Raw genomic sequence first — 26,113 nt, 5'->3', positions numbered from 1 at the left:
GATTTATGATCCATGAATAAAAGAATTCTACTCTGAATGCATGTTTTTACTCATTTTAACTAGGAAAAATAAGACAGAACACTAAAACTTACAACCTTAATTATTTAATTTTTAACATCTAAAAACAGCATATCAACTTTGATGGTTGGCTAAGTACAGGATTTGGGTCCAGGGATTTACAAAATCTTAACCTAGCCACTTAATCTGTATGCTTCAGTTTTCCCTGTAAAGCAGTGACAGATTTAAATCAGCTCTCACCACAGTAGTGTGAGACCTATTAAAGTTCAAAAACTCTCCTGAAAATGAAAAAATCATTGCACTGATTACTGTGAGAAAAGATTTTCAAAATGTTATATACCCGAGTATACTCTTTTATAACAAATGTGCATTTTGCCAAAAAGCTGTATAATAAATAAATAAATCTCAAAAGGGGAAAGAGAGAAAAYAGGACTTAACCATCTTGGTCATCTGGAATGTCAGTGTAAGTAATAACTCTTTCCCAGACAGGAATGAAATGATCCAACTCCTGACCTTCTGAAGTACAACATCAAACCCAATAATTCCTTTTTTGTCTACTGAACTGAATTTAACTTATCTTACATTTATCTATGCATATCTATCTATATTTATCTAAAATATTTGATTGCAAAGAAAACAGTTGAAGAGTTGGAAATTTTGGGAGCAGTGAGTCAAGCCATTCCTCATTTTGCCACCGGCATTCTTAAAAAAACAAAAACAAAACCAACCAACCAACCACAGTCCAGCCAACAAAAATGTGTGCTTTCAATAGGATTCACACATCTATATAAACACACACATTTAAACTAATTTATGCTTGCTGAGCAATACAGTTTAGAAGTATGACCTTTTTCCTAGTAGTAAATTATGGCAATGGAACCAATTACTTCTTGAACAATTTGTGTAAAATGATTTTCTGTTGGAAAATGCTTACATTTTCACTTCAGACTCAGCTATGCCTTTTATTTACTTCCTATGCCTTACCAAAAAGTGACAGCACTGTTCAGATGGAATGTCAAGATTTCAGAACTATATCATGGAGTTATAACTCTTTTACTAAAATGGAAGACCTCAGGGGCAAACAAAATATTATTATAAATCTGGTCTGAGCAGCAGCACTGTACAAACCAGTTAGGTAGGATATCCTATTATGCAAAGCAGCAACACACATTACTGGTACAGTTGACATTAGCACTGAAGAACCCATTAATAAGGAAAGATGCTTCATTTTACGCTGAACATATAAATAAGACAAAAGAACTTTAGAATAAATTAGTTGGAGCCGACTTTTTAAAGACGCTTTGAAACCTATTGATGAAAAGCACTGCCCGAGACAGAAGGAGTATTGTTAGCAGTATGCCCCTATAGTTAAGATACTCTGTGCTTGACTTTTATTTATAATGAAAACCCAAACTGAAGCAAGCTATTACCTATTTCAAAAGACTGCTTTGAGAAGAAATTCCAAAACCCTTAAGTGCATGAGTTCCATAACTGAATTTAAAAATAGGCCAAGCATCCATTGCATTAAACAGATACAATTACATTGCAGTCAACTGAACTGGGATTATACCACGCATGATTTAGTCCTAACAGATCTAGACCATCCAGAAAGGACGGGTTTGAAGCAAAGTATAGGAAGAAAACTGTCTTTTGTGAAAACTAACAAAAAGGGGGAAGGGGAGGATGAGCATATGCTTATTTTATTAGGAAAACATAGACATTGAAAGCATCCCATCTTGCTCTTAGTAAATTAATTTCTATGTCATTTGCTGTAATTTTCTCCATGTTTTTGTATGCACTCGTATGCAATATATACATCATATGAAAAATGTCAGTCTACCATGCTTTGTCTAGCATACAGTCTAAGACAGTCCTTAATTATATGATCACATGCTGGTTCCTTCTCCCTTAGGACCTCTTTGCCATTTGCAGTCCTATTTTGTCCTAGAACTTCTCCTGCACAAGTTGCACAGTTCAGAAGCAAATGAGGAACAGACTGACAGGAGAGAACGGGTGGCCTTACAGTTAAGGCAGCTGTATGCTGACTTTACAAACTGAATTCCAATTTTGCACTTGCTGCAGCATTCCAATATGATCACTGGCAAATTTGTTAAAGAAATTTTTTCATTCATTGTCACTAATTACAAGTTTCTCAAAGGCCTAATTTGATTCCAAGGCCTGATTTACTTATATGCTGAAAACTTACCACAGCAGCTGAAGTCAATAGAAGCTGTAATTTGAATAAATAAAATATTAACAATGCTGGGCACACTTCCTAATTTGAGATGCCCAAAATAAGAAACAGCAAGTGATAACATAATTTCTCTCTCTACTCTTGTTCTTAATCTGAAAAAGTCCAAAGACATCTCTTCCCACAGAAGAGTTTTGAAAATTAGATTTGATATCTATGAAGCACTGAGAAAGTATAGTAACGGGCACCTCTGTAAAGCTTAGAAGAGAATTAATAAATGCACCTTTACAGCAGGATTTGAATACCATCCAGTATATAAGGGATAGACCTGCACATTGAGTAAATGAAGAGAAAACTAAAATATTCAATAGCTGTTCTTTAATGAGCTGCATCCACTGTGTGCACTGAATGAGACAGATGTCCTCTGTTAAAAGAAATTCTCATAATTTAATTAAAGGAAATATCAGAAGATATGGTTACACAAAGGGCCTAAATAAAATTGCAAAGCAAACCTTCAGTTCTGGCATGCTGGCCCTTGAAGTGTTTGATTTTGCAATCCTAATAAATCTGAAAGCTGTGACAGTTCTCTGAAAACACTGACCCAACGCTCTCATGTCAAAAGAGGAAAACAAACCATTCAAAAAGGAAAAAAGAACATCAGTAATTTTCGGGAAGGGGATAGAGAACGAAACAAATTATGGCATCATGTTGTACCTTCTCACATCACACTGTGTACCTTCTTGGACATTTTTCTTCAATTTGATCAACAAATTTCAGAAAGGATGTAGCAGAACAATAAAAGATACAGAGACAGGCAACAAGGATGACCAGAGGCATGGAATGGCTTTCATATTAAGAGACACTAAACAGGCTACGGCTCCACAGATTATAGAGATTTTTATCATATCTGCTTTCAATCTGTCCAACCATGAATTATATTGCAGCAGGCAAATGGAAGGATTATTCATTATTCTTCACAAAAAAGAACTATCAGGAGACCTGTAACTATCAGGAGACCAGCTAGCACACACCTGGATGGATAGTTACCATCCAGAGCTTTTAAACACACTGCTGCAGATGCAATCTCCAACTCCAAATGTTCTTGACCAGAAGATTGTCAGAGCAGGTAAGGAATCGGTCTTTGTACTAGTGATATCAGTATACTTGTAAATATGTCCTATCTCTTAYGCTTTTCTCTGGTCCCTGCAGATGGTCACTGTCAAACGAAACCAATTCTTGATCCATCTGACAGAGTGTGGCTGTTCTCAGATGTTTTTGGACCATGAGAATTTGGCCATAGGGCCAGTTGTAACAACAAACCTGATTTGCCACAGGTCCACATCCTGGCGCCAGTAGAAAATGCATAACATATAACCTTATATTCATATATGAAGAATATTATAAAAACTTTAAAACAACAAATCACCAAACCCCGTGAGGTAGGTACTGCAAGTGCAATAATGATCATTTGACAGGTGGTGAGATGATCACAGAGGCCTGCTTATTTATACTGGGAAAAAATGTTACCAACTCAAGCTAATCAGCAGCAAATAAGGATTTTTATATAATATAGAAAAAATTTAAGCTAAAATTACTGCTGCTGACTACATGCAGCATCACTCACAGGAGTATGAGATTTTAGGGCAAGACTCTGCTCTGCAGTCCTCAGGGAGACTTAAAGCCAGTTTTAATAAAGATTGCTCTAGTACTTTTATATTGTGGAATTTTATAGCCAGTGCTTGACTGTAGTTAAACCATCATTTTATTTTTTCATTCAGTTTAAAAAATTGACCATGCTCAGAAATGCTTTAGCTAGAGTCTTAGACTTACATTCAGCAAAGTACTTAACTACATAATCAAGTACACAAGTACAACAGGATGCTTTGCTCACTTGTTTTCACACTTTTCAAATGTTTGTTGACTCAAGTTTTAGTTAATACTGATTCAAGTTTACTATAAATGAATAAAGAACAGATTATGATCTAACACTATCTCACCTTCTTCCCCACGCATTTTTCTTTCTTAAAAATGAAGTCTGGAAATCAAGTGTACAAAACTAAAATTCATAAAAATAGGCCAAAAAAATCAAGAAGTTCCAAAATTACATCTTCTCTAGTAACACTAATTCTGGCATACTTCACATACATATTTTTTATTTTTTCCTTCATGTACTACTGCCTGATATTTAGTTTGGGCTATAAAATATATAGGGTTCCATGTGGACTAATTAATGTTGTGAAAGAAGCCATAACTTGGAATTTATTGCATTTAGATTATTAGATTTTTCAATCTTAATGCTGTAGTCACATTAGAGATTTATTTTTAGATATATAAAGTTTTTGATTATTTTTCCCCGCTTCTACAAGCATGTAAATCATGAATATATTCAATTACCCAGGATACTATGAGGAACAGAGAGAATTAGAGTATAAGCTACTGAGCGGGATGTATGGAGATAATTCAACAAAGGCAAATTTAAAGCGCTCTGCTGGTCAGGCATAGGAACTGGCATCCTCAGAATCAGGAACTCTCAGCAAGCTACTCTCCTACATATAGTAACATGCAATACCTCTTTAGGAAGGTAAGATGTTTTTATTTATATGATACAAAAATGAAATACTTCAGTTCCCAGGACTGGTAATGTAGCTTTTATTTTATTTTTTTAGTATAGTTAAAAGAACTAAAGTGAAAACACCAACAGGGCAAAAATCTAACTTTAAATTTATTTGACTCAGTATCCATATTTAGAAACTTGAGCATTACAGAGAGATTATTGGTCAAATAGCACTAGTAGGTAATCCAAAAGAGTTAGAGAAACACTTTTCTGTTAAGCTGTCAGAAATATTTATAATGCCCCTGTTTCATTCTTAAAAGTTCTACCTGCTTGAGTTGCAGCTAACGATGGTATTACCTTTCTCCGATTCCATTTAACAGATATTAGTGCTAGTTCCACAAATCATCTCAGATTCAAAGCTCAAGGGGCCACCGGGATCAACTTACTATGTGCAAGTTTCTCAGCTGCCATGTCCTTTAAAATATATATCATGAACTATCCTGCTACTTGTTCCTTAGTGGTGGGTGATATCAGTTATCACTATCACTGCTTCTTGCTAAATTAACAAAAAACATGCAGTCAGAAGGCAAAAGTATAGAATGACAAAAGTCAGCTTCAATCTCAAAGCAATAAAGTATTAAAATCAGTCAATTAATCAGCAGGTCTTAACTGGGGCTAAGCACTGAGGAAACACAAATGAAAGGTAATGATGGCTAGACCATGACCAAACATTAAAATGCAAATTACAGCTATACTATAGTACTGAAATTAATTATTGATGCTGATTTTCATAGGTAAATTTCCAGCCCCACTGACAAGTTAGGCAGTGCCTTCATTTTGAAAGAGAAGGATAAATAGCGGTAAGCAAATATAGGTTCTCTATCCAGCTTTCCTAAAGAGCCATAATTACAGCCTGTAACATTCCTGCGATTCTTCTCCTGGTTTCTCTTGACAGTTGACAAAAATAAGTCAAAACCAGTAGAATGATATGCTGTTTTCTATGAAAACAAAACTATTGCTTGTTAAGCTTGTGAGAATTTGGATTCTTATTAGTAAGGCATTACTACACTGGTTAAGAAAAACGAACCAGCTCTGGTGTTGGAGCTAGGCAGGGCTGGACATCACTGCAAATGGGGATGGCAAGAGGAGGGATGCAGAGCTGCTCTCCTGTCAGAGGACACAGCACACCCCACAGAGGAGTGCTAGGGAAGGAGCTTATGGGGGGGTCCCCCACATCCTGACAAGTCACTGATCCTCTTGATACTCTGTTCCCTCCTCTCATACCTTCACCATCACTAGAAGATTCAAAGCAAATCACAAACTCCACTAGAAAAATTCTTGATCAATCTTTTTCAATTATGTTTTTTTTTCCTAAAGCCCTTCAAAATTGCACTACAGAACATAGCCATTTCAGATACACCAGGGTCATGAATACAATTGTGTTAACTAATGAGCCTTTACTGGATCACAGGGACCACCAGGAGAGATCCTGGTACCTGTATTATCGGGGCATCCCGGGGCATCATTTCTCCAAATAACTGAGTTGACCAAAGAGCAAATCATAGGGAATGAAATAAAATTGAGTACTGTCTCTGCTACTTAAACTAGAAAAAATACAAGGAACGTGCAAATGTTCCAGTGTCTCTGATACGTGATCTTTACTCTTTGGAAAGTAAGAAAATCAGTGGTGAAAAATTAAACCAGACAGTTGTTAAAGAGCTATAAAAATCTCAGCTTTGTTGACTTCAGAACTCTTGCACAATAAGAATGGAAGTATCTGAGCTTCCTAAAATGCAAATCTTTCCTTTATCATGCAGAGAAAAGACAAATTATAGCCTTGGAGTGAGTTTATTGCCTTTTAAAATATTTCTTTAAAATGAAAAAAAAATGTATTTTTCTTCATTGTAACTGGAAAAAAAGTTAACCTTCTGCAGCTGCTGTTAAGTTAGTCTTGGCTGGATCAAGTTTAAATATGTTTAGCAGACTAAAAAGATAAGAAAGACAACAGACATTTTTCAAGCATCCAAAAAAAAAATTCCCCAACAAACTGAAAATGATACTATGATAATACACAGTTGAGAATGAAAAGACTCAATAGAAATCTTTTTCAATAAAAAAATATTTAAAAGACTGTCTAGAGGAAAAGAACAGCTAAATGCTTTGAAAATGAAAGAAATGGAAAGTCAAAGTTTCACTTTTCAAAAACAAACATTGAGTATATAGAAATGTAATTTTCACTTTGCAAAACATTTGTCATGCCATAACCTCCCTCCAGAAGCATCCAGTGACTGGATAAATCTTGGATGCTTTAGTTGTGTTATGTTGCCCACATGGATTTTTATGCACAAGGAAAACACAGTGAAGAATTTCACATCCCACAGTAGAGTCTAAGGCTCAGTCTCCACAGCACGAACAATGGGATGACGACAACCCAGGACTCTAGACAAAGCTGCTTTGTTCATACGATGGAGAGAGAGAAGCGTACGGAAAATGCAGCAACTGAATTGAATCCGATTTTCCGCCTCTCCCCGAAGCTTTGCCCAGGTACTGCTAGGCTTTCTATAATTGCAGAGTGAGATTCTACAGCACTGCAGAGAGCAAAAATCAACTCCTATTCCTTCAAACTCAGCACCCGCCCCTCTTCAATTGTAACAGGCAGACATGGCCTATAAGCCAGGCAATTTTTATTTTGGTCGAAATATACCATTAGAATTGGTCCAAACCATTAGAGTTTGGTCCAAATATACCATTAGAGAGCTAACCATGTCCCATGTCTCACTGCCTTCTGCAGTCTTCTTCCCTGAAGGCCTTGGTGGAAAAAGAACCTTACCAGCACTTTCAGTGTTGCAAATTTTCTGCTAATGGGAGCTTTAACTGCACAGCACTTGAGCTAACACAGTGATACAAACTCGGAGAGGGGAGGCAGAGGTGTGGCACCGAATCTATTGCAATCCCCCAGAGTTGCTGGTGTGAGTGAATTTCAAGAGAAACTGCATGCTCTGAGCCAAAGCACGGCTCTGATCAGTCTAAGTGCAGAAGTAAGATACTGTCCAATGGCCACGGAAAAGAAGAAAGAAAATGGGGTCATTATCATCTAATTAGTATTTGTTAACAAGGTGGCCTACACAGAAGTTTCAATTTCACCTTGGTAGTTTTGTGGTCTTGGCTGTACCATCTTTTACATACCCACTCACCCCACCCCACAGTTCTCTGGAATATGAAAAATGCTTTGACTTAATTCATTATGACTCTAAATTTTCTACAGTATGCATATCTTATTTCCACTGCCTTGTATTTTTCAGGAACGTAAAGCATGCTCAGAATCTGTCTACAGGTTTTTTTTGTTTGTTTGTTTTTTAAGAAATTATCCAAAACGAGCTATTGTCCTAGCTTGTTTCCCTAAACACATCTCTTTGTAAACCTAGAGACACTGACAGATTTGTATAGATAGTCAAAACAATGATAATGCACTTCAGCACACATCTTTTTCAATAAAGAATGAAAATATTGTGACAAGATATGCCTGATACCTTTATTTTAATAACAACTACTCTTTCATAAAAAAAAAAAAAAAAAAAGGCAAGCTTTAAGCTATCTGTTCTCTAGCCTGAAGACTTCAAAAGAACAAGTCTGCTTTCTGTGCTGGTCAGAATCCTTTGCTTAACCACACTTATACACTACTTCTGCCTCAGGAGCCTTTAATTTAAACTAATTTAAAACTTCAATAACAATACAGTGATTTTAGAATATCACCCAACACAGTGAAAGATATCCTAACAATCCAATACTACTTCATTTTGTGGTTAATCATGCCAGGCAAGTTATTTCCTTTTGGCTTATGTTTCACTTATATTCATAGCACCTTTTGCCTAATTAAAAACAAGATAAAAAGCAGTCTTCGGATGCCTAAATCTGCTGTGCTTTGTTCTAGAGAAGATTCTGAGAAGCAATGAAAAGTGATTTGTGAAGAACATACAAACCTCCGGCTCTCCAATGGGCGCCCGTCACTAGAGATGCTTCGAGGGATGTTGGCTGCTCGTTCTGGTGGGGGCATTTTCCCTTCTCCTTTCCCCGAGCCAATCCTAGACGTAACTGGACTCTGTATCTGGGATGGTACCTGTGCCACATGAGGTCCCTGTCCTTTATTTGCATTTCGCTGCCATTTGTTATTATTTCTGAAGGGAAATTTGAATTCATACGGCACTCCTTCATTTACTTTGTATTCCATCACTGGCATGCGGTAGTTTTCTGAAGAACTTCTGGAAAGGAAAAAATTAACGTGTTGCTACACAGAGCAAAATATACTGAAAGGCACTGGTAAGCAGTGCTCTAGGATATAGCTAAACAGGAGTTTCTAATCCCATTTAACACATCCTGCTGCCTCCATTTTGTGGCAAAGAATGTATAAACAGTAACAAAGTCAATCAAGTCGTCTTACGAGGCTATAGTAGACTAGATGAGCTACCTTCTACAATTTTATTTTAAGAAGAAAACAAAATGCCCCCAAAAACCCAATCTGAAGACTACTTTATTTATTCAAAAGCAGTAAAAATTACAGTGATCTCAAGGAATTCAAACATAGGGCATCCTGTGATTCTGTGCTAGACAGTATATTCAATGAAGGCTGGAGTGAATCAGCTCCAAAATGGCTATTCCTGTACTATTGTGTGAATCAAAAACAGAAGCAAAATGCTACAAAATTTAACAAAATAGATGAAAATCTGAACTAATATAGGACTTGAACAAGTTCAAATTAACTGAAAATTTTATCATCATGCTTCATTTTCAAACATCTTAGACTTTTGGAGCATCTTGGTTGATAAATCCTTACTTTATGAAAATTAAAGACTGGCTAGAAATTGCAAATGCCAAACCCAAGAGTTGCCTTCTACTTCCTGAAGATGTGCAGGAATAGGTCAGCATAAAAACTGGCCAGTTTAAACTGGACATAAGCTAATGCAGTCCAGGTAAGATGCACGGAGAACTTCCACAAACATTTCAAGTTACATCATTTTAAAAGTAGATGTGACCTTCAGCTGTGGCAATGACAATTTTGGTATTTCTCTTGGAAAACGCAGATACTTTTTTTGAATGAAATTTCTATTGTGGTTACTTTGTTCACCCACACGCATCATTATCTAAGAGGAAGGGAAAGAATGCCATGCCCTGTAAACAATCAGTGCAAAATTTTCTACTTTCAACTCTTTTTCTAAGCAATTGCACAATTAGTGTTGAGAACTATCAATATCTTTTTCCAGTTAAAATACAAAACAAAACATTGTTATCTGGCTATGTTGACGTTAGCAAGTTGTGAAGTCTAACAGGAAACAGTTGGTAAAGAGGTTTTGCTGTCTGCACCATACACATTTGGGAGTTTAACTGTGGCCCAACTCTAGTCTTGTCCTGTGGATTAAATTAGCAGCTGGAATGGATTAGGTGTGCTTTTGAGACGCATCTTCTGGGTTAGCTTCATCTGAAAGGAAATAATTTTGTGCATCCCAAACTCTGTTACATGAACCACTGCATGGTAAATGTGGATGATCAGATTTTTTTGAAGTCCTCTTGTGATCTAAAATGTTGATACAGATGCAACATCTTTTCTCTCTTCTCTCCTTATTTTAGGTCTCTACTATTCTTTCCCCAGCCATTAGATATTTAGTAGTTTGGGTTTCCCTTTTTTTTGTAGATGTAGTTACACTTTAAGAATCAAGAATACACAATTCCCTCTTTTTTTCTGTGTCCTAAGTTTCAAGGTCAGCAATCAGTCCACTGAATGAGTTCAGTAACAATGCTTTAATGACTATCTTTTAAAAAGAGATAACACCTTAAGGAGGCCTGTCTCTGCATAGGGCACTAGACTGTGATTCAGGGTATTTGGATTTTTTGTATCTGCTACTGACCTTGTATATGACTGTTTGCACATCATTTTATCTAAATGCACCTCTAATTTTCTCCTACTTTATGTCAATCAGTTTATTAGGATAGGAACCGCTTCTCATGAGTGCACTACACTGAGCAGAATAGATCTTCATCTTAGTCAGAGCCTCCAGAAGTTGATGTAACAAACGCTAAATGACCTCCTGAGAACACAGTTAAAAGACTTCAATTTTGGAAAATTAATTGCCAAAACAGAAATTGTTTTGTACAAAGAGAAATTGCTTTGTGCAAAGATTTAAGCCAAGTCTTTAGTAATATACATAGGACAGCTACAAATTCAAGACACAGTTTCTAAACCTTAATGATTTTGGATACAGCATACAGGATAAACTATTGCTTTAAGAAATTTTATAATTGGGAAATAAACTACTACGAGCATTAGCTCACTACAGGACAACAACAAAACCCGCTGATGCCGAGTACTGTATTTCAAAAAAATGTAGTGATTTCTCTTCCTGCTGTGAATATGGATAAGACTAAAGCTAAGCCTGCCTTTGGCTGTACTTAATTTAGCTCAGAAATTATAGGATCTGTGCTTTCCACACAGATTTCTGTGTTCTAATCCTTTTGCTATGATTGCAGTTGAACTTTCCATTTGCTTAGGCTGCTAAATACTGCACAAAAGCTTTCCAAATACCTCATGGATGACCTTATGCCACCGCTCATTTTAATCCCTGACATATATTCAATTTTCCACTGACAACTGAGGGACAATTGAAACTCCTTTTCTCTCTGCTCCTACGTCTTGCTGCCAGTTATAAAATGGGTTAATATAACAGTAAAAACAAGTAGAAGTAAAAATAAACAGATTTCTCTAAGTTTTATGCAAGTAAAAGGTTTTTGCTTGGAGACAATTTCATATCAACATGATAAATATGCATTTGAGTTTAACTCCAGCCTTAACTATATGAAGAGTTATCTTCTATCCCTATGAAGATAATGCATGATTGGAAAACAGCAGTGCAAAACCCTCTCTCAGTCTCCCATTGCAAAGAACATATTGAACTTTGATAACTGTACTTGCTTCTTCTTGGCAAATCTAGTATAAACCTTGAGCTAGCCCCTAGGCAAATTTATTCTATTAAAGATCATTCCATTTTATTCACATGCCATTTTTGAGAAATTTATAGAAGATGTTGGGGATATAGGAATCAGATTCAGTGATGTGGCTTAATGCTACAGACAAATGCAGAGAGTTCAGAGGGGAGTAGTAAAAACTGTAAAAAGCTTTAGATAGTATGAGCTCAGGAAAAATGCAGGGGCTTAATGTTCAATTTAGAAAAAAAAAAAGGCACGTTAATGTTTAGTTGTGATCAAGCCACATTAAAAAAGTTATAAAAGCAATCATACAGTTGACACAAGCCTCAGGCTTAAAGTGATAGGGAGGCAATGAAATCTTCTACTGAGCAAAGAAGAATTGTAGTTTGCAGCAGTTTTCCTGGACAGATACATACCATTGATAGAGTCTATTCTTTTACAAAAAGGGAAGAGCATGTGTCTACTCATAGCTTTCACGAATTAACATCTACAGACATTACGAATTAACAACAAGTGAGAAAGCAGGGAGGAAAATGTACAATTATTTTTGATGCATCATAAATGCACACTTTTCAAATAAAAGTTGTTCAGTTTCCACTTGGAGTTTAAATGATACCTGAGGTTCTTTGTACATTTTACTGAACTGCTGTATTCACTGAATATTTTGTGAAGCCTGACATGTGAATATTGGCAGTTTGTGCTGCCCTCTCTTTTTACTAACAATACTGGATGCTATATTGTAATTATGCCATGCTTTTTGGGGAAGTCAACATTCAGTCTGGTGGGGGGARTTTTGTTTGTTTTTGTTTTTTAAATCAAGATATAATTTCTGACCAAAGGTAACTACTATATAATACCTGCGTGGTGTGCAGTCCTCATATGGAGGGACGATGACAACCTTCACTGTTACTGATGTTCTCAGGAGGTCAATCATTTGTTCATGGCTCAGAGTGGCTACAGCCACCTTGCAGATTTCCACCAGCCGGCTACCTTGTCGTAGTCCTGCCTGCCACGCATAGCCGTAGGGTTCAACATCTGCCACAATGCCTTCATAGTTTACGTGGAAACCAAGCTGACCCAGTCCATTCCTACGCAGAGTCATCTCCACTGTTTCACAGCCTTTAGTCACAAGCTGAGAATTGAAATGAAGAGAGAGTTTAACACACTGAGACACATATAGTGGCAAAAAAGGTTTGAAGACTACATGCTTGTACAAAAAAACAGCCCCCAAGACAAGGGTGGGACAAGATCAAGGAAAATATATCCCAGTCCTGGGTACACAATCAGCTGAAATGAATCCCTTCACTCAAACTAGAATTTTGAGTTAGCATCTGGTTACACAAGTTTTGCCTTAAACTTTATACTGAATCCACAGGAATTTTAAGAAGAAACATGTCAGCACACAACAGATAAGCACATGGGAGTTGCACAAACATATCTATTTAATCTTCAGTTTACACTTTAGTAACAAAACAACTACACTAGATTTCTACTCGTTTCAGTAAACTGCAACATTACTTCCAGTCAGAAGGATAATCTGGTGGCATGCAGGTACTAAACTCAGGAGACTGGAGTCTATGCCAACTCTTCTGTGTACCATGAGCATGAATAGAGTCAAAAGTGGCTTAACGGAATATATTTTACCCCTTTTCCTGGTCATTCATTATACATCTACCATTGTGAAATTAGAGGAAAGGCAGTGAGACATAACACATTCTTTCATGATTAACTGGATAAAAAACGAACACAGGCAGATGTTTTATAGACAGATATTATGATTCACTGCACTTTTAGTTCTTTTCATCATACACAGTGAGAAAATATCTGAAGGCTGCAATAGGGATTGCAATTGCACCCTGCTGACAAAATGATAAGTCGGTCTCAAAGATATTACAGCCTCATTTGAAACAAGACAGAACAAGCATACACACTGTAAATACAACAAAACAAGTAAGGTGATACTTCAGTATTTATTGTGGGAGCAATTTATGCATTTGAAGGCACTGCATTGTCTTTATCATTAGGACATCTTTGATGCATGCATGACCAGCTGAGGTTGGCTGATATCTGATAAACATCAAAGCAATACTGACTTTTGAGAAGTAAGGGCAGGAAAGTCCTTACGGATTTAATGATACATAATTAGAACAGTTGTAGGCACCCCGAGCTCTACTGAAGCCTTAATTGGGGATGGGGTGGGAGAAGAAAGCAAAGAAGGGGACCCAAACAAGAGAACACATTCTAACCTCCAGCCTTTTGACGATCTCTTTGATATCATCGATGTTGCTGATGAAGCTCTCCAAAGAAACACATTCACCCCTCTCATAGAATATTTTGATATTTGTATCCGTTGAAGTCCACCCTATCACATCTCGGCAGGAGCAATTGAACACCACGCTTTTTGCGTCCTGCTCAATGAGGACTATAAACTCATTAGAGATGCCAAGGAGACAGTCTATTTCCATACCCTTGCTGTAGTCTTTTGCGTGAACACTCCATACAATAGCACCAGAACTATAGATCTCTGCTCCCGGATAAGGCTTGGACTTTTCTTTCTTTTTTGAAGCAAGGGAGATGAAGGGGAACTTGCCAGAAGGGTCAATCGGTGTGTTGGTGACATTCTTCTCTGCCAAGTCTTTTAAATACTCTTGACGGGTCCTGGTGGCCATCGCACGGAACTTTTCTGATTTATGAGCAGCATTCTCTGCATTAATGACTTTGGCTAATAAAAAGTCCCTGAACACATTTGATTTGGGAAAGGTGACACCTTTTGGGATAGGTGGTCCAAAGGATGGTACATCTCTGGATCTTGTCACAGCAACACTAAAAGAAATACAGGAGTAAGGAAAAAGCAGTGTGTTTCACTGTATGTGAATAAAACAGTTTTTGAATAAAAATATATTTCCTTTTCCCTTATCCCCCTCAATTTTTCTTCTCCTTTTCTAAGCAATATGCCTTTTTAATCTTGCCAGGGTGGAGACTGTGTCCCCCGTACTGTATGAAGAGAAGGCCTATTACTTATGCATCTGAGAATTTTCYGAACCATCCTCATTAGCACAGCTTAAAGATAACTTCAAATGCAAAATCCTGATTTTTGGTAATTGTTCACATAGGGTAGTTCTGATTTTTTTTTTTTTTTTTGGGGGGGGGGTGGTTATTATAACCAGAACATTTCTGATGCATTCCATTACACAAAGGCTAGCATATGAGTTAGCTACCTAAAGCTGAAAGGCTCATCTGAAAGCAATGGCAAGTATATGAAATGAAAAATACAAGAGATGCAGATAAAATGGACGCATTAAAAAGATAAAGACATTAAAGTCATCTCATTGTGAGTTCACTCACTCTGGTGACTGAACGCATAAATATGTCACACTACTCATCACATTTTAAATTTTTGGATCAAAAACTGCACTACCTGGCACTAGTAGAAGCAGTACAAGGAATGCTTCCTTGCTGGGCAAAATTAGGTACCAGAAGCTGCTCCAAAAATGTTAGAAATAAGAAATTTCTTAGAAGTTTGGAGATGTATATTAGAAATGGATGCTTTTTCAACTCTTTCTTTCGGTTTTCATACAAAGTGAAGGACTGACCATATATTGTCCTTAGGCATTGCTGACAAGCTTAGCTGTTCTCCCCGGCCAATTCCTGTTTGAATCAGAGCAGCAGAGAACTGCTTGGCATCACTGAAAATCTAGCACACCAGTCCTCGACTATTCACTCTGTAGTCTGTCATAAGCTGATATCACCAACTGTACTACAACAGTTTTGTGACACGAACTGCCCCGATATTGTTCAAATTTGGATTTACCACATATCTATAACTAGATCTTGTAAAAAGGTCAGAAAAAGCATTTTTTTTTTTGGACAAAACTTCACAGCAATGGAGTTTTATAAAGAAAAATAAGATGGAAACACTTCAATACACTGGAAATGTATGTGGTGGTTCAACCGGAATGTTAGTTGGTATTATTTTTATATTTTATTCTAACCTATCTGACTCCTTAACCCTAATTAGAGAAATCCCCTAAAATCATTAACTGATATTGCAGAAACACTAGTGAAGCTCTGGGGGGAAAAAACAAAAATAAAGCCACACAAATCCTTAACCATCTCTTCTTTTTTTTTTTTTAAATCTTATTTTCTAGCAACTGATTTCAAAGATAGAGTGTCATGTTTTCCTCAAATGTATGCCAATATAGGTCTAATTTTGCAACATGGGTGCCCATGATGAAACCACCCATCTCTTGATCATCTTTAGTGGCCTGAAGAGTCTCTTTATTAAGAGATAGAAGCGTCAGAGTTGAACACAATTACAATGAAAAAAAAACTGGTGAAATTTTGTTTGATTAGGTTTTCGATATCATGAACCATGGAGACAAGAATTTAATCTTTAACATATGCTACAGAAGTTTAAAAGTGAATGATGCTGACAGAGAAGCCAGACATTTGAAAGATTGTTTATCTTAGATGGGAGGGAGAATCACTGGCCAAGACAGTGCTCGATTTTCTTCCTTTTATGTAGCTTTCAATATAAATTCCAGTATAATTTTATGCTATATGGCTTCCTGTTTTGTCTAGAATTATAAATCTACGAAACTGTTCCAAATAATCCAGTGAAGAAAAGAGGTCAAACTTACTTTGAAAAGTCTCCTAGAAAAACTTTTCAAAATGGAATTCTATAAATTTAAAGCAAGTGTTTGTACTGAGAGGAAGGGGGAAAAGAGGGAGAGGAGGATTTTAAGCTTAAAGACAGTACACAGAGCACACAATGTTCTGGCAGACTCCAGAGGCCAATCTGCATGGATACAGCTGCAAGATTGGGACCTAGCACCTAGCCAATTCTGACGCAAATATTTCCACTTCTGCAATTCTTTTTTTTCCTTCCTGCTCCCCCTTCCCTTAAAATCTAAGCCTGTAGGGTCAAAGCTCAAATTCTCAAATATTTTTTTTCACAAATAAAAATCAGTAAGGCTCATACTTGTGACAGAAATCTTGAAAGATAACAACAAAAGACTCAGAAACCTGAAGGCAAGAAGTAGAACTCTGAGATATTGCATTTGTTTAAATTTATTTTAGTAATGAGTATAAACCTCTACCATGCTTTTTAAAAGGAAGAGATTTAATAGGGAGTCAAATAATTTAAAGTAATAACTGAAAACACATCTTTCTCTGTGTTAAAAATATACAAATCCAAATGGTAAATGCATTTGTAGTCCTGGTGGAGTATTTCCTACTTTCTTTTCTCTTCAAATTCAGTTTCTCTACAGAGTAAGAGCTGAAACATATGCCTAAAAGTTTAAGTATAAGCTGTGTCCAGATAAACTAAGCAGTAGCAGAGTTTGTTTTTAAAAGTACAACACAAAATGAGATATATAAGCAAACTTAAGAAACCTTAAACAATCTCTCAAATATTGAAACTGTTTATGGCTCCCCATTTCTGTATTTTTAGTACAAAGGGTGCAGAAGCACACTCTGAAGGTAAAAAACCCTAGTTAGGTTATATAATGTCAAGAAGCCCTTAAAGTGAACAGCGACATAAACACTGCCTGCTCCAGGAAATTTTAATGCAGGTAAAGTTTAACATTGACTGGTACAGAACGCACAGTGTGAGGGAGTTTTACCAGGACAAAAAGGCACACCTTACCTACTTACTGGAAAAACAAGGATATATCGTCCTAAGGAGGCTGGAACAACAGCCTTAGCGCTTCTAAGTAAGTGCTGAATTAAACACTACGGGGAACATTTGTATTTCGGTCAGGACAATTTAACTACTTCAATTTAAGATAACTACTGTAAATCCATTATACTGTCCTTTCATATACTAAATTAAAAAGAACTTTTTAAAAGTTTAAGTGATCAGTAAATATTTTAAAATAAAAATACAGTAAAAGTTCAGGATATAACTAAGGTAAAAAGTTTTCATTATCTTAGTAACTCACCAAAACGCTAATCCCCCACACTTTCAATTTATTATAAAATTTACGTTAAGTACGAATCTCATTTTGCAGTTCTGTAATTCTTCATTGTATCTGACTATCAGTTAGCATTTTCTATTATTAGCTCATTAACTTTGAGGTCACACTAAGATTTTTTGCTGTATGGTGCTCTGCAATATTCATTTTTTATAGAAATAAAATAAGAAATAAAGATATTTCAGACAAAATATTTCAAGGAACTTTTCAGGAAAGTTTCTTCTTTCTAAAGAGTTAGTCATACTTATTCCCTGTCTTCATTTCAAAAAGTGTCTTCACTTCATAAACGTAGATTCCCAAATTATTTGAACAAAAAATGAATTCATAAAAATCAAAATACAAACACTTTTCTAGAATATTGCTATGAAGAGAATAAAAAGGAAAGTGAGAATGGAATTTTAAAGTCATTCCAGAATGCTTGATCATAGATACTAAAAGCATTAACTTCATCACTTCTGTGTTTACTTTACATGCTTACGTGCCTTTTATTTTTTTTTTAAAAGAACATTCTAAATTCACATGTCCCAAGATCCCCTCCACCACAGTCTTTCATCATGTTTCCCTACTGAGAATTGAAAAAAGGGATTACATCCGCATTTGTGTGCCACTCCATGCTTTCTGTTAAACTGGTGATAGCTACCTGTAGCAGACGCTGTCAGTACAGGGGTTGTGCACTCTTACAATGACAAAGACATGCTGGAAGTGGGATCGAATGTTCTTTGGGCTGAATGGTTGTGCTCCAGGCTCCTGGAAAACTATCGTCACAATATCGTTTCCAATATGTCGTTTCCTCAGAAGCTTTAACAGAAAAAGAACAAAAAAAAAGAAAAAGAAAAAGAAAAAGAAGGAGGAGGATGCATAGGTTAAAATACAATCTTTTACAATCGTTTCATAATTTTTCACTTTTCTTTCAATTATTTTTCTCTCATTATTATCAAATTCTATTGTTCAATCTCTTATTTAAATGATAATTCGAAGTGGAAAGCCAAAACAGATGAGGATTTATATAAGTAGCAGAATGTTAGTTATCTAATGAATTTGTTAGGAAAAGATTTTATCTCAAAAACAACAACAAAAACACCCCAAACCCTGCTAGTATGTAATCAGTCATCAATCGGTGACACACAAAGCTGGAAAACATTTACCATTTTGCACATTTTTACAAGCCAGATGCAAGTTTTATTTCAAGTTGAAACTAGTCGCCATTGTCCTATAATAAATTTCTTATAGCTTTCTTTCAGTAAATCCAAGACTACAGTAGAAGAGAAAGGTAAACTAAAAAATACTGTAAGATTTAGGTTACCAAAGCAAGCTAAAAAGCATGCTATGCTTTTATTGCTATAGGAATTTCAATTTTGTTTGTAGAAACACAAACTAGCATCATTTCTAGAGTAAAATGGATATATACCATACACAACAACATGACATAGTATTTCACAAGAAAAATGTAACGAATTTTATTCAAATGTATCAGAGGGGGGATTAATGTAGGTAGAACATAATTATCTGAGTTGGAAATTGGTCAGGACACATGGATTAACATCTCTATTCTTATAAAGACATCACGAGATCTTTACTGATCATCATTTTATATCTCGGGCAAAAGGGCAATATCTCTCGTGCTCTTCATAAATAACATTACAGTCTCAGATTAAACTCTGCAGTAGTCCAAGTAAAGCACAGATGACTACCCCCCCCCGCCCCCAACACTTAGTTGTTTAGTTTCTCCCTCCTTTTAAAGGATGCGTTCTTCAGCAGTTCAGTCTACACAGTTCTTCAGTTTTCAAAAAAAGGATTTTTTCTAATGCCTTCTTGTAAATGGCTGTCTACTGTGCTGGACCGTCCACTCATCACCTCTGATTCTGTGCACATTACAGATTGCTGAATGTGATGCTTAAAGTATCATGGACTTTACTGCAGAAGTTTGAAAACAATGTCATGTACATTAAAGTCCTTTTCATGTAAGGTATGATCTCTCAGATACATACATATATAATAATTTCAGCAGCACATGTATGTAATATTTTTAATGAAAGCTTCAGTAAATAATTCATAATTAAAYAGAAAACAGTTCTAAAGGAAAAAAAAAAATCTGGCTATGATGTTCTTACAACAGCCTGCTTAGCTCATCTTCCTGGCACAGAGATGGCTGCAGTTTTAGTTTTGATTCTTTGTTTTCTTTGCTAGTGACAAATGAAAGTTGTAGAAATTATTCAATAGTTTAACTACTTGTGAGATGAAGAAAAAAATAATTCTGAACAGATATGGTCCATCTTACCTGTTGCTTGTTGTTTGGAGTATATGGCAGCATAGTAGAAACATGGAACATGATTTCATAGTCTTTGTATGTTGTATATAGAGAGTGAGTACCAGTTGAATCAGCTTCAGTTAGAGGGGGGGAAAAAAAGATGTAAACATTGTTATTTTTTAAATACTTTAAAAAACAATGTTTCATTATTATCAAAGACAAACATTAGGTAAGATGATAATTCCTACTACTCATTGATCCTAGCTTAAATGACAGTAAGTAAAGACTTACCCAGAGTTTATTCACCTGCAAAAACAAATGACTCACACAGAGGGCATGTATAATTTTGTAAAGATACTTTTGTCAATGATGAACTTGTTAGTGATACAGAATTTCTACTAGAACATCCTGAGGAAAGCCTACCTGAGCATGAAAAGTGTCAAACACAGCAAAGCAGCACAAATTTACACACACAAACATATATATATATACACACACACACATATATATAAAGTGTAAAAATATATACATATACACAAACACACACACACATACATTTGCATGTACATAATACTGAGATCTACAGTAACGTAATAAAATAGAAAAAAGTACTCCACACAGTAGACGTATTAATTTACATGACACAGTTAAGTAAAGGTTTCCTAATGGTATGTTGCTGCTTTGTGTTAAAGCAATAGAACAGCCTGACTTCACTTTGCTCACCAGTGTGGGCTTGCATGGTTAGAAGTCCCACGCCCATCAGTTCATCTCTACTTTTATAACACTTGCTGCTTAATTTCTACTGCTAAAAATGTTTCTTTGTTCTTTTTTATTGGGGGGAGGGGGAAATCAAACCCAGCTCTGACAAAATCTATCACGAAAAAGATATTAGAATTCAAAGAAGTCACAGGAATGGAAAAGTAAGTTCACAGAGCAGAAAGCTTCAACAAAGGGAAGGAATCAACTGTCAACTTGCAACATAACTCAAAATATAATACACAGTGCACTCAAAAGGATTCTTTCTTTGGAAAAAGTATTTAATAGACTTATTGATATTCTGGGAAAAATGGGTGAGTAGCAAGATGGCATAGTTTTCAGGCACCATCCAGTATCTTAGGCTAATCAGAATGAAACTGAAGTGTAAGGAATGTGGAAAGGAGTTCGAAAAGGAGGGCAGACAGATACTGCGAACGAGTATCATGATTTCATGCATAATTAAATACTGATGCACATATACACAATACATGAAAGAACAGAATGGGTTCCTTTAAACATAAATACCAGGACTCTAAATTAACTGTAATGAAGTCAGACAAAACCTTCACTAAAACTGGTGCTTAATGGAAAGGAGCAATCAAAAACCCGAAGAGGATGTTAGCATGCTGACAGATTACGATGGAAAAACCCCCACAACAATGACATTACAGTGCTGGTATATTAATCAAAGGTACTCTCACCTGTTTTGGGTTCTGGTCACCCTATTTTAAAAGTTACAGAAGAAATAGAAGGGATCCAGAAACAGGCCACAAAAATAATTATACGTGGATGGAGAGACTTCCAAGTGGAGAGAAAATGATAAAAACTAGGATTATGAAGTTTAGAAAGAAAAAAAAAGAAGAGGGGATATTATTAAAGTTTACGAAGTGTTGGTTGAAGACAACACTCGATTACAGACAAATTGGGAACTTGTTCTTACTCTGTCTCAAAAAAGACCTTGAAAAATGTTCCACTAAATTAAGAAGCAACATGTTTAGAGTTGAAATAATAAATATATTCTATTAAACTTAACTGTTGTCCTCAATTCAAAAAAAACAGTTTCAAACAGAACTGAAAAAGTAACTAGATCTGTATATGGCAAAAAGCATTCTGGTTATTTACAGTTATATAAACATGATACTTTATTATATAATCCCAAATATTTTTAGCAATGTTCTTTAAAGATCTGTTAAATATTATACCTCAGCATAATTTATCAGCAGAGATACCAAGTTACAAATGAGATAACGGCCCTGAAATTTGTGAGGCATTCACAGTACCATAAATGTACAATGTTTATTTACCTAAAATTTAGGTATAGCTATGACAAAAGATTTTAGTTCTCTGTCAGACTTGGAACAATAAAATAAGGCTAACACTGCAATCGATGGGAACTGCAACATCATCCATAAAATGAAACAGTAGCTTCTACATTGTAACTGCAAAGAGATGTTGCATTTTCAAATCACCTGTATCTAATAAAAAGGGAAGGGGGGGGAAAGCTTTCCTAGAATTTTATGAAAAAAATCTCTGTAAATATTTCAAAAGAGATTAGGTTCTCTTTTCCAATGCTCAGCATCTCCATTATGAAAAACTAGCTAAACACTGAATACATTCTTTTTAATGCTAATTACAACAGCACAAAAGCTGAAGTGGAATCATTTTATTTTGCACTCAGTTCACAGAAGCTCGTATCATCTGCCTGATCATTATAATGAATGCTGAAGGAGGCAGAGGCACTTGGAAGTCACCTAAACATCAACATAACTCCTTACTGGCTTTTTTTGTCCAGCTGCAAACATGCTAATTTGTACATCATCCTTGACAAATAGAGTGCACAAATATTATAGGAAATTAGAAAAGGGGGATGTGGGAAGAAGGTGGGGCCCCCAAAAAGAGAGGGGGAGGGAGAGGAAAAGAGTAACAAAACAGATTCATGACAAATAGCGCTACCAGGAAAACAGCTATGCATTCAAGTTAAACTTTCAACTTTCCTGGAGGGACTTGCTTTCAGGCTGTAAAAGTGTTTTTTTTTTTTTCCTCCTCCTCCCCACTTAAGGCACACGCAATTCCCATAACAGTAATAGTTCTGCAAATTAAGTAAGAAGGCTACATTCCTAATGACATGTTAAATTATTTCAATTATTTAACAAGGTTTTGACAGCTTAAATCCCTGCTATTCAGATCTAGATACAAATAGAAGCCCATGTCCAATACAAACTATGCATCTTTTTCACCATTCAGATTTCTTCTTACAAGTCCAGAATACTTTTACTGAAGTCAAATAACTATAGATGCTTGCTGCTTTAAATCAAATCACTGCCATTCCAGCAAAATCCAAGACTGTGTATTGGAACAGTATCCGTCATTACAAGGTCAGAACCAGCACTGCAGTTTGATTTGGTCTCCTTGTATTTAACAGAGGCCTGAGGGCTCTACAAATTCATTAGTACCTTTTTACACTGAAGACATCCCTTGCTACCATCAATTCATTGCCTACCTGTTGTTGCTGTCTTCTCAGTCTTGTCCAATTATTGGATTTGTTTATTTAGCTGAAGGCTATAATCTGATTATTTTTTCCTTCTATCGTTATTCACCTTTAAAAATCCATCGAATTCTTCTGTCCTTCTAACATGTTCTCAGCTACTGTCATAAAGACCGTCTTAGCAGACTCCCATTTAAACCTTCTTTCACCATCAGCTCAAAATTGTTACTGACATAAACGAAATACTGTTGATAAATTAAAGCAGAACCTTACTGAAGCCAAGTAACTTTGCAAGCATGTACCTATAGCAGCTTTTAACTGTGAAATAGAAAATTATGCCAAAAATTGTAAGAGTAGAAAATCCAACTCAAGCAGTGTTTATAAAGAAAGCATGTTGCAAGGAACTGTAGGAAAACAAAAATAAATGACACTGGGTGGGAGAAAGGCTAGCCACTAGTACAAATTGAAGTAGTGCTCACAGCTAAAAGGTGCAACAACGAAGAGCCTAATGTTTCAATTTACCTTCCCTGTTTAAAAAAAGTGGCTGATTTCTAGCTTCTCCTAGTTATTTGTCCAACTTCAGCATCTGTCAAACCCGCTTCCTTTTTCTGTTACACACTAGATATTTAATCTATTTAATATATTGTGTTGTTTTTATATTCTTCTAATGTCTTAACCAAAAAGTCATGCAGTATAAAAATCTTATCCAGAAACCTACCATTACTACCTAGGCTTATAATTTCAAATAGATTCTCCAAAAAACCTCCTATGTTTAACATTATTTTATCTCCTTCATTTCCAGCCCCAACCATTCTATCACAGTGCTGGACATCTATGTCAGCCTACTAGGCTTAGCATTATGAAACTGATCTCATTTACAAATTTAAAATACCAAGAAATAAGACTGAGGGGAACAAAAATAAAGCCAGTGGTACAACTGAAAAATAAAGGAAAATGACTGAAGTTACAATTTTAGAGATAACTGTGATGTTTATTTCTTTAAAGTGATGCCCATAGAATTCCTAGCAACCGTGGGATAGGTGACATTTTCAAGCTCCATTCCTATCCAAAGACTGCAGGCTGCCAGGAGATAGACTGCTTCCCCTGTGGTAATTCTATAAATACACAAACAAAGCTTAAAAAGTAGCAGTTCTTTTCAATAGTTGCACTGGCAGAGATCCAAAGCTAAAGTCCTTGAAGGATTACCATTCCAAAGTATTTAAATAGGCTTTCAGTTAATAAGATGCATAAGATTTCCTTTTCTAAAAATTGGCTCTGTTATGGATACTTCCCAATTAGGCCTCTAATTCTGATAATTCCTAGGAAAAGTAACTGTTCTGAAACACCCCTTTGCTATAATAATTTTACTTTTCCAAGTTTGCATAAAATACAAACATCTAATTTTGTGAAAATCTGCACAGAGTATATACAAATCAGCTTCCTTCTACATTGAGAAAATCTTTCATCCTGTCTTACCTCACACATCTGCTCTTGGTTGCCTGTAAAATATTGTCAAAGGTATGGAAAACTAGCAAATTAGCCTACATCATAGCTCTGGGCTTTCTTGCAAGTTAATGAACAGACGTTTGTTTTAAGAGCATCTTTGCATTCAACTGTGCTGACATTAAACAGAATTTTCAGTCAGGAAACAGTTTCCTGAGTAATGAGACCAAAAAAAGCTATTTCATGATGGTGATCTCTAGCAACTGAAGAGCACACAGCTGCAAAAGGGAGAAGACAGTTTCCTAGCTATAGACCTGTACATACCTTGGCTACCTAAACAAAATCCAGTAAACCTGAATCTTGATGAAAACCACAACTTCCCCACAGCCTGGGCCTTTCTGTGTGAGGACTGGGGCAGAAAAGACTGGTTACTTACTCAGTGTAACTACTGAAGATGTATTGCCTGCATGTATTCTGCTACTCATGTATTCCCCATAGCTGAGACCCAGATTTTGTAGTCATCTCTGGTCTTTTGTATTTTGCCTCCCAAAATGTGGCTTTATTTTTTTATTTTCAAGATCAAGAAGTACAGCAGGAACAACCACTCTTCAGTCTCTTCCTCAGTACAGAATGCAATGTCCTGAGACACAACAGCAGTAGGAAAAAAGGAAGAGGTTTGGAACAAATATGGGCTAAATGTTTCTCAACGCACCGCTATTCATGAGCACCGTGGCAAAACACATCTCTTCAGTCGCGTGTGAGCTGTCCGCACTTGCATACAGCACCTGCGCTGAGGCTCCGGCTGCCCCATGGTGAGGAGTAGGCTGTGCTTGCTCAGGATTGCAGGATAATAAGGCCCCAGCTGGTACGTGAACCAGCAAAGGGCTCACACACCTGCTATTTACATTTCACCATAAACTTCTGCAATACACCCAAATAAAGATTTTTTACCTAGTAAAACATCGCTCCATGATAAACCTAATTTTATGTACATTCCTGCATATTTCATAGGTGTCCTTATGCTGCCTGGTATGCCTCACATAGCTTTCTGTACCATTCTCAGAGACAGGTTTCTGAGGCTGTCATTTAGCGAACACTATAGCCAAAGAAAGAGTTTTGCTTTTGTTTCCTCCTTCCTTGTGCTGTTTCTTCTGAACAGCAATGTCAGCTTAAAATATTCATTCAATCATGGCAACACCAAATTCACCGTGCTAAGTTTCTAGTAAAGGCTAGACACAGCCAAGTTGAAGTTTCTTATTTCTAATCTGTATCTATGCAGAATATGCAATAATGTTTTCTGAATGTAGCTATCCAAAGTTTAGTGTTGTGCCCCCAAAATATATATATATCTTCTCTTTTACTACTACCAATTCATGCTTCACATACTGGAAAGGAAAACAGCACCATCAAGATCGATTACAGAAGTTGTTTTCCATTGTTCAGATTTGGTGCTATCTAAACATGCTCC

The 26,113-nt window shown here is 36.2% G+C and overlaps 1 protein-coding gene across 5 annotated transcripts in view; it reads right to left on the bottom strand.

Annotated features, from left to right (window-relative positions):
* Positions 1–26,113, bottom strand: part of SIPA1L1 (signal induced proliferation associated 1 like 1) — a 205,133-nt gene that overhangs the window by 32,088 nt on the left and 146,932 nt on the right. For all 5 annotated transcript variants that reach the window (XM_026078742.1, XM_026078746.1, XM_026078743.1 and 2 more), the window contains 5 exons: positions 19,992–20,095; positions 18,354–18,511; positions 13,985–14,561; positions 12,596–12,870; positions 8,744–9,022 (listed from right to left, as the gene is read on the bottom strand). In XM_026078742.1, the coding sequence (XP_025934527.1) occupies positions 8,744–9,022; positions 12,596–12,870; positions 13,985–14,561; positions 18,354–18,511; positions 19,992–20,095 (1,393 nt within the window). The remainder of the gene's footprint in view (positions 1–8,743; positions 9,023–12,595; positions 12,871–13,984; positions 14,562–18,353; positions 18,512–19,991; positions 20,096–26,113) is intronic.

Source organism: Apteryx rowi, unplaced genomic scaffold, assembly GCF_003343035.1.
Source record: "Apteryx rowi isolate R43461 unplaced genomic scaffold, aptRow1 scaffold_487, whole genome shotgun sequence".
NCBI classification, from domain to species: Eukaryota; Metazoa; Chordata; class Aves; order Apterygiformes; family Apterygidae; genus Apteryx; species Apteryx rowi.
This window is presented reverse-complemented; position numbering and strand designations above follow the sequence as displayed.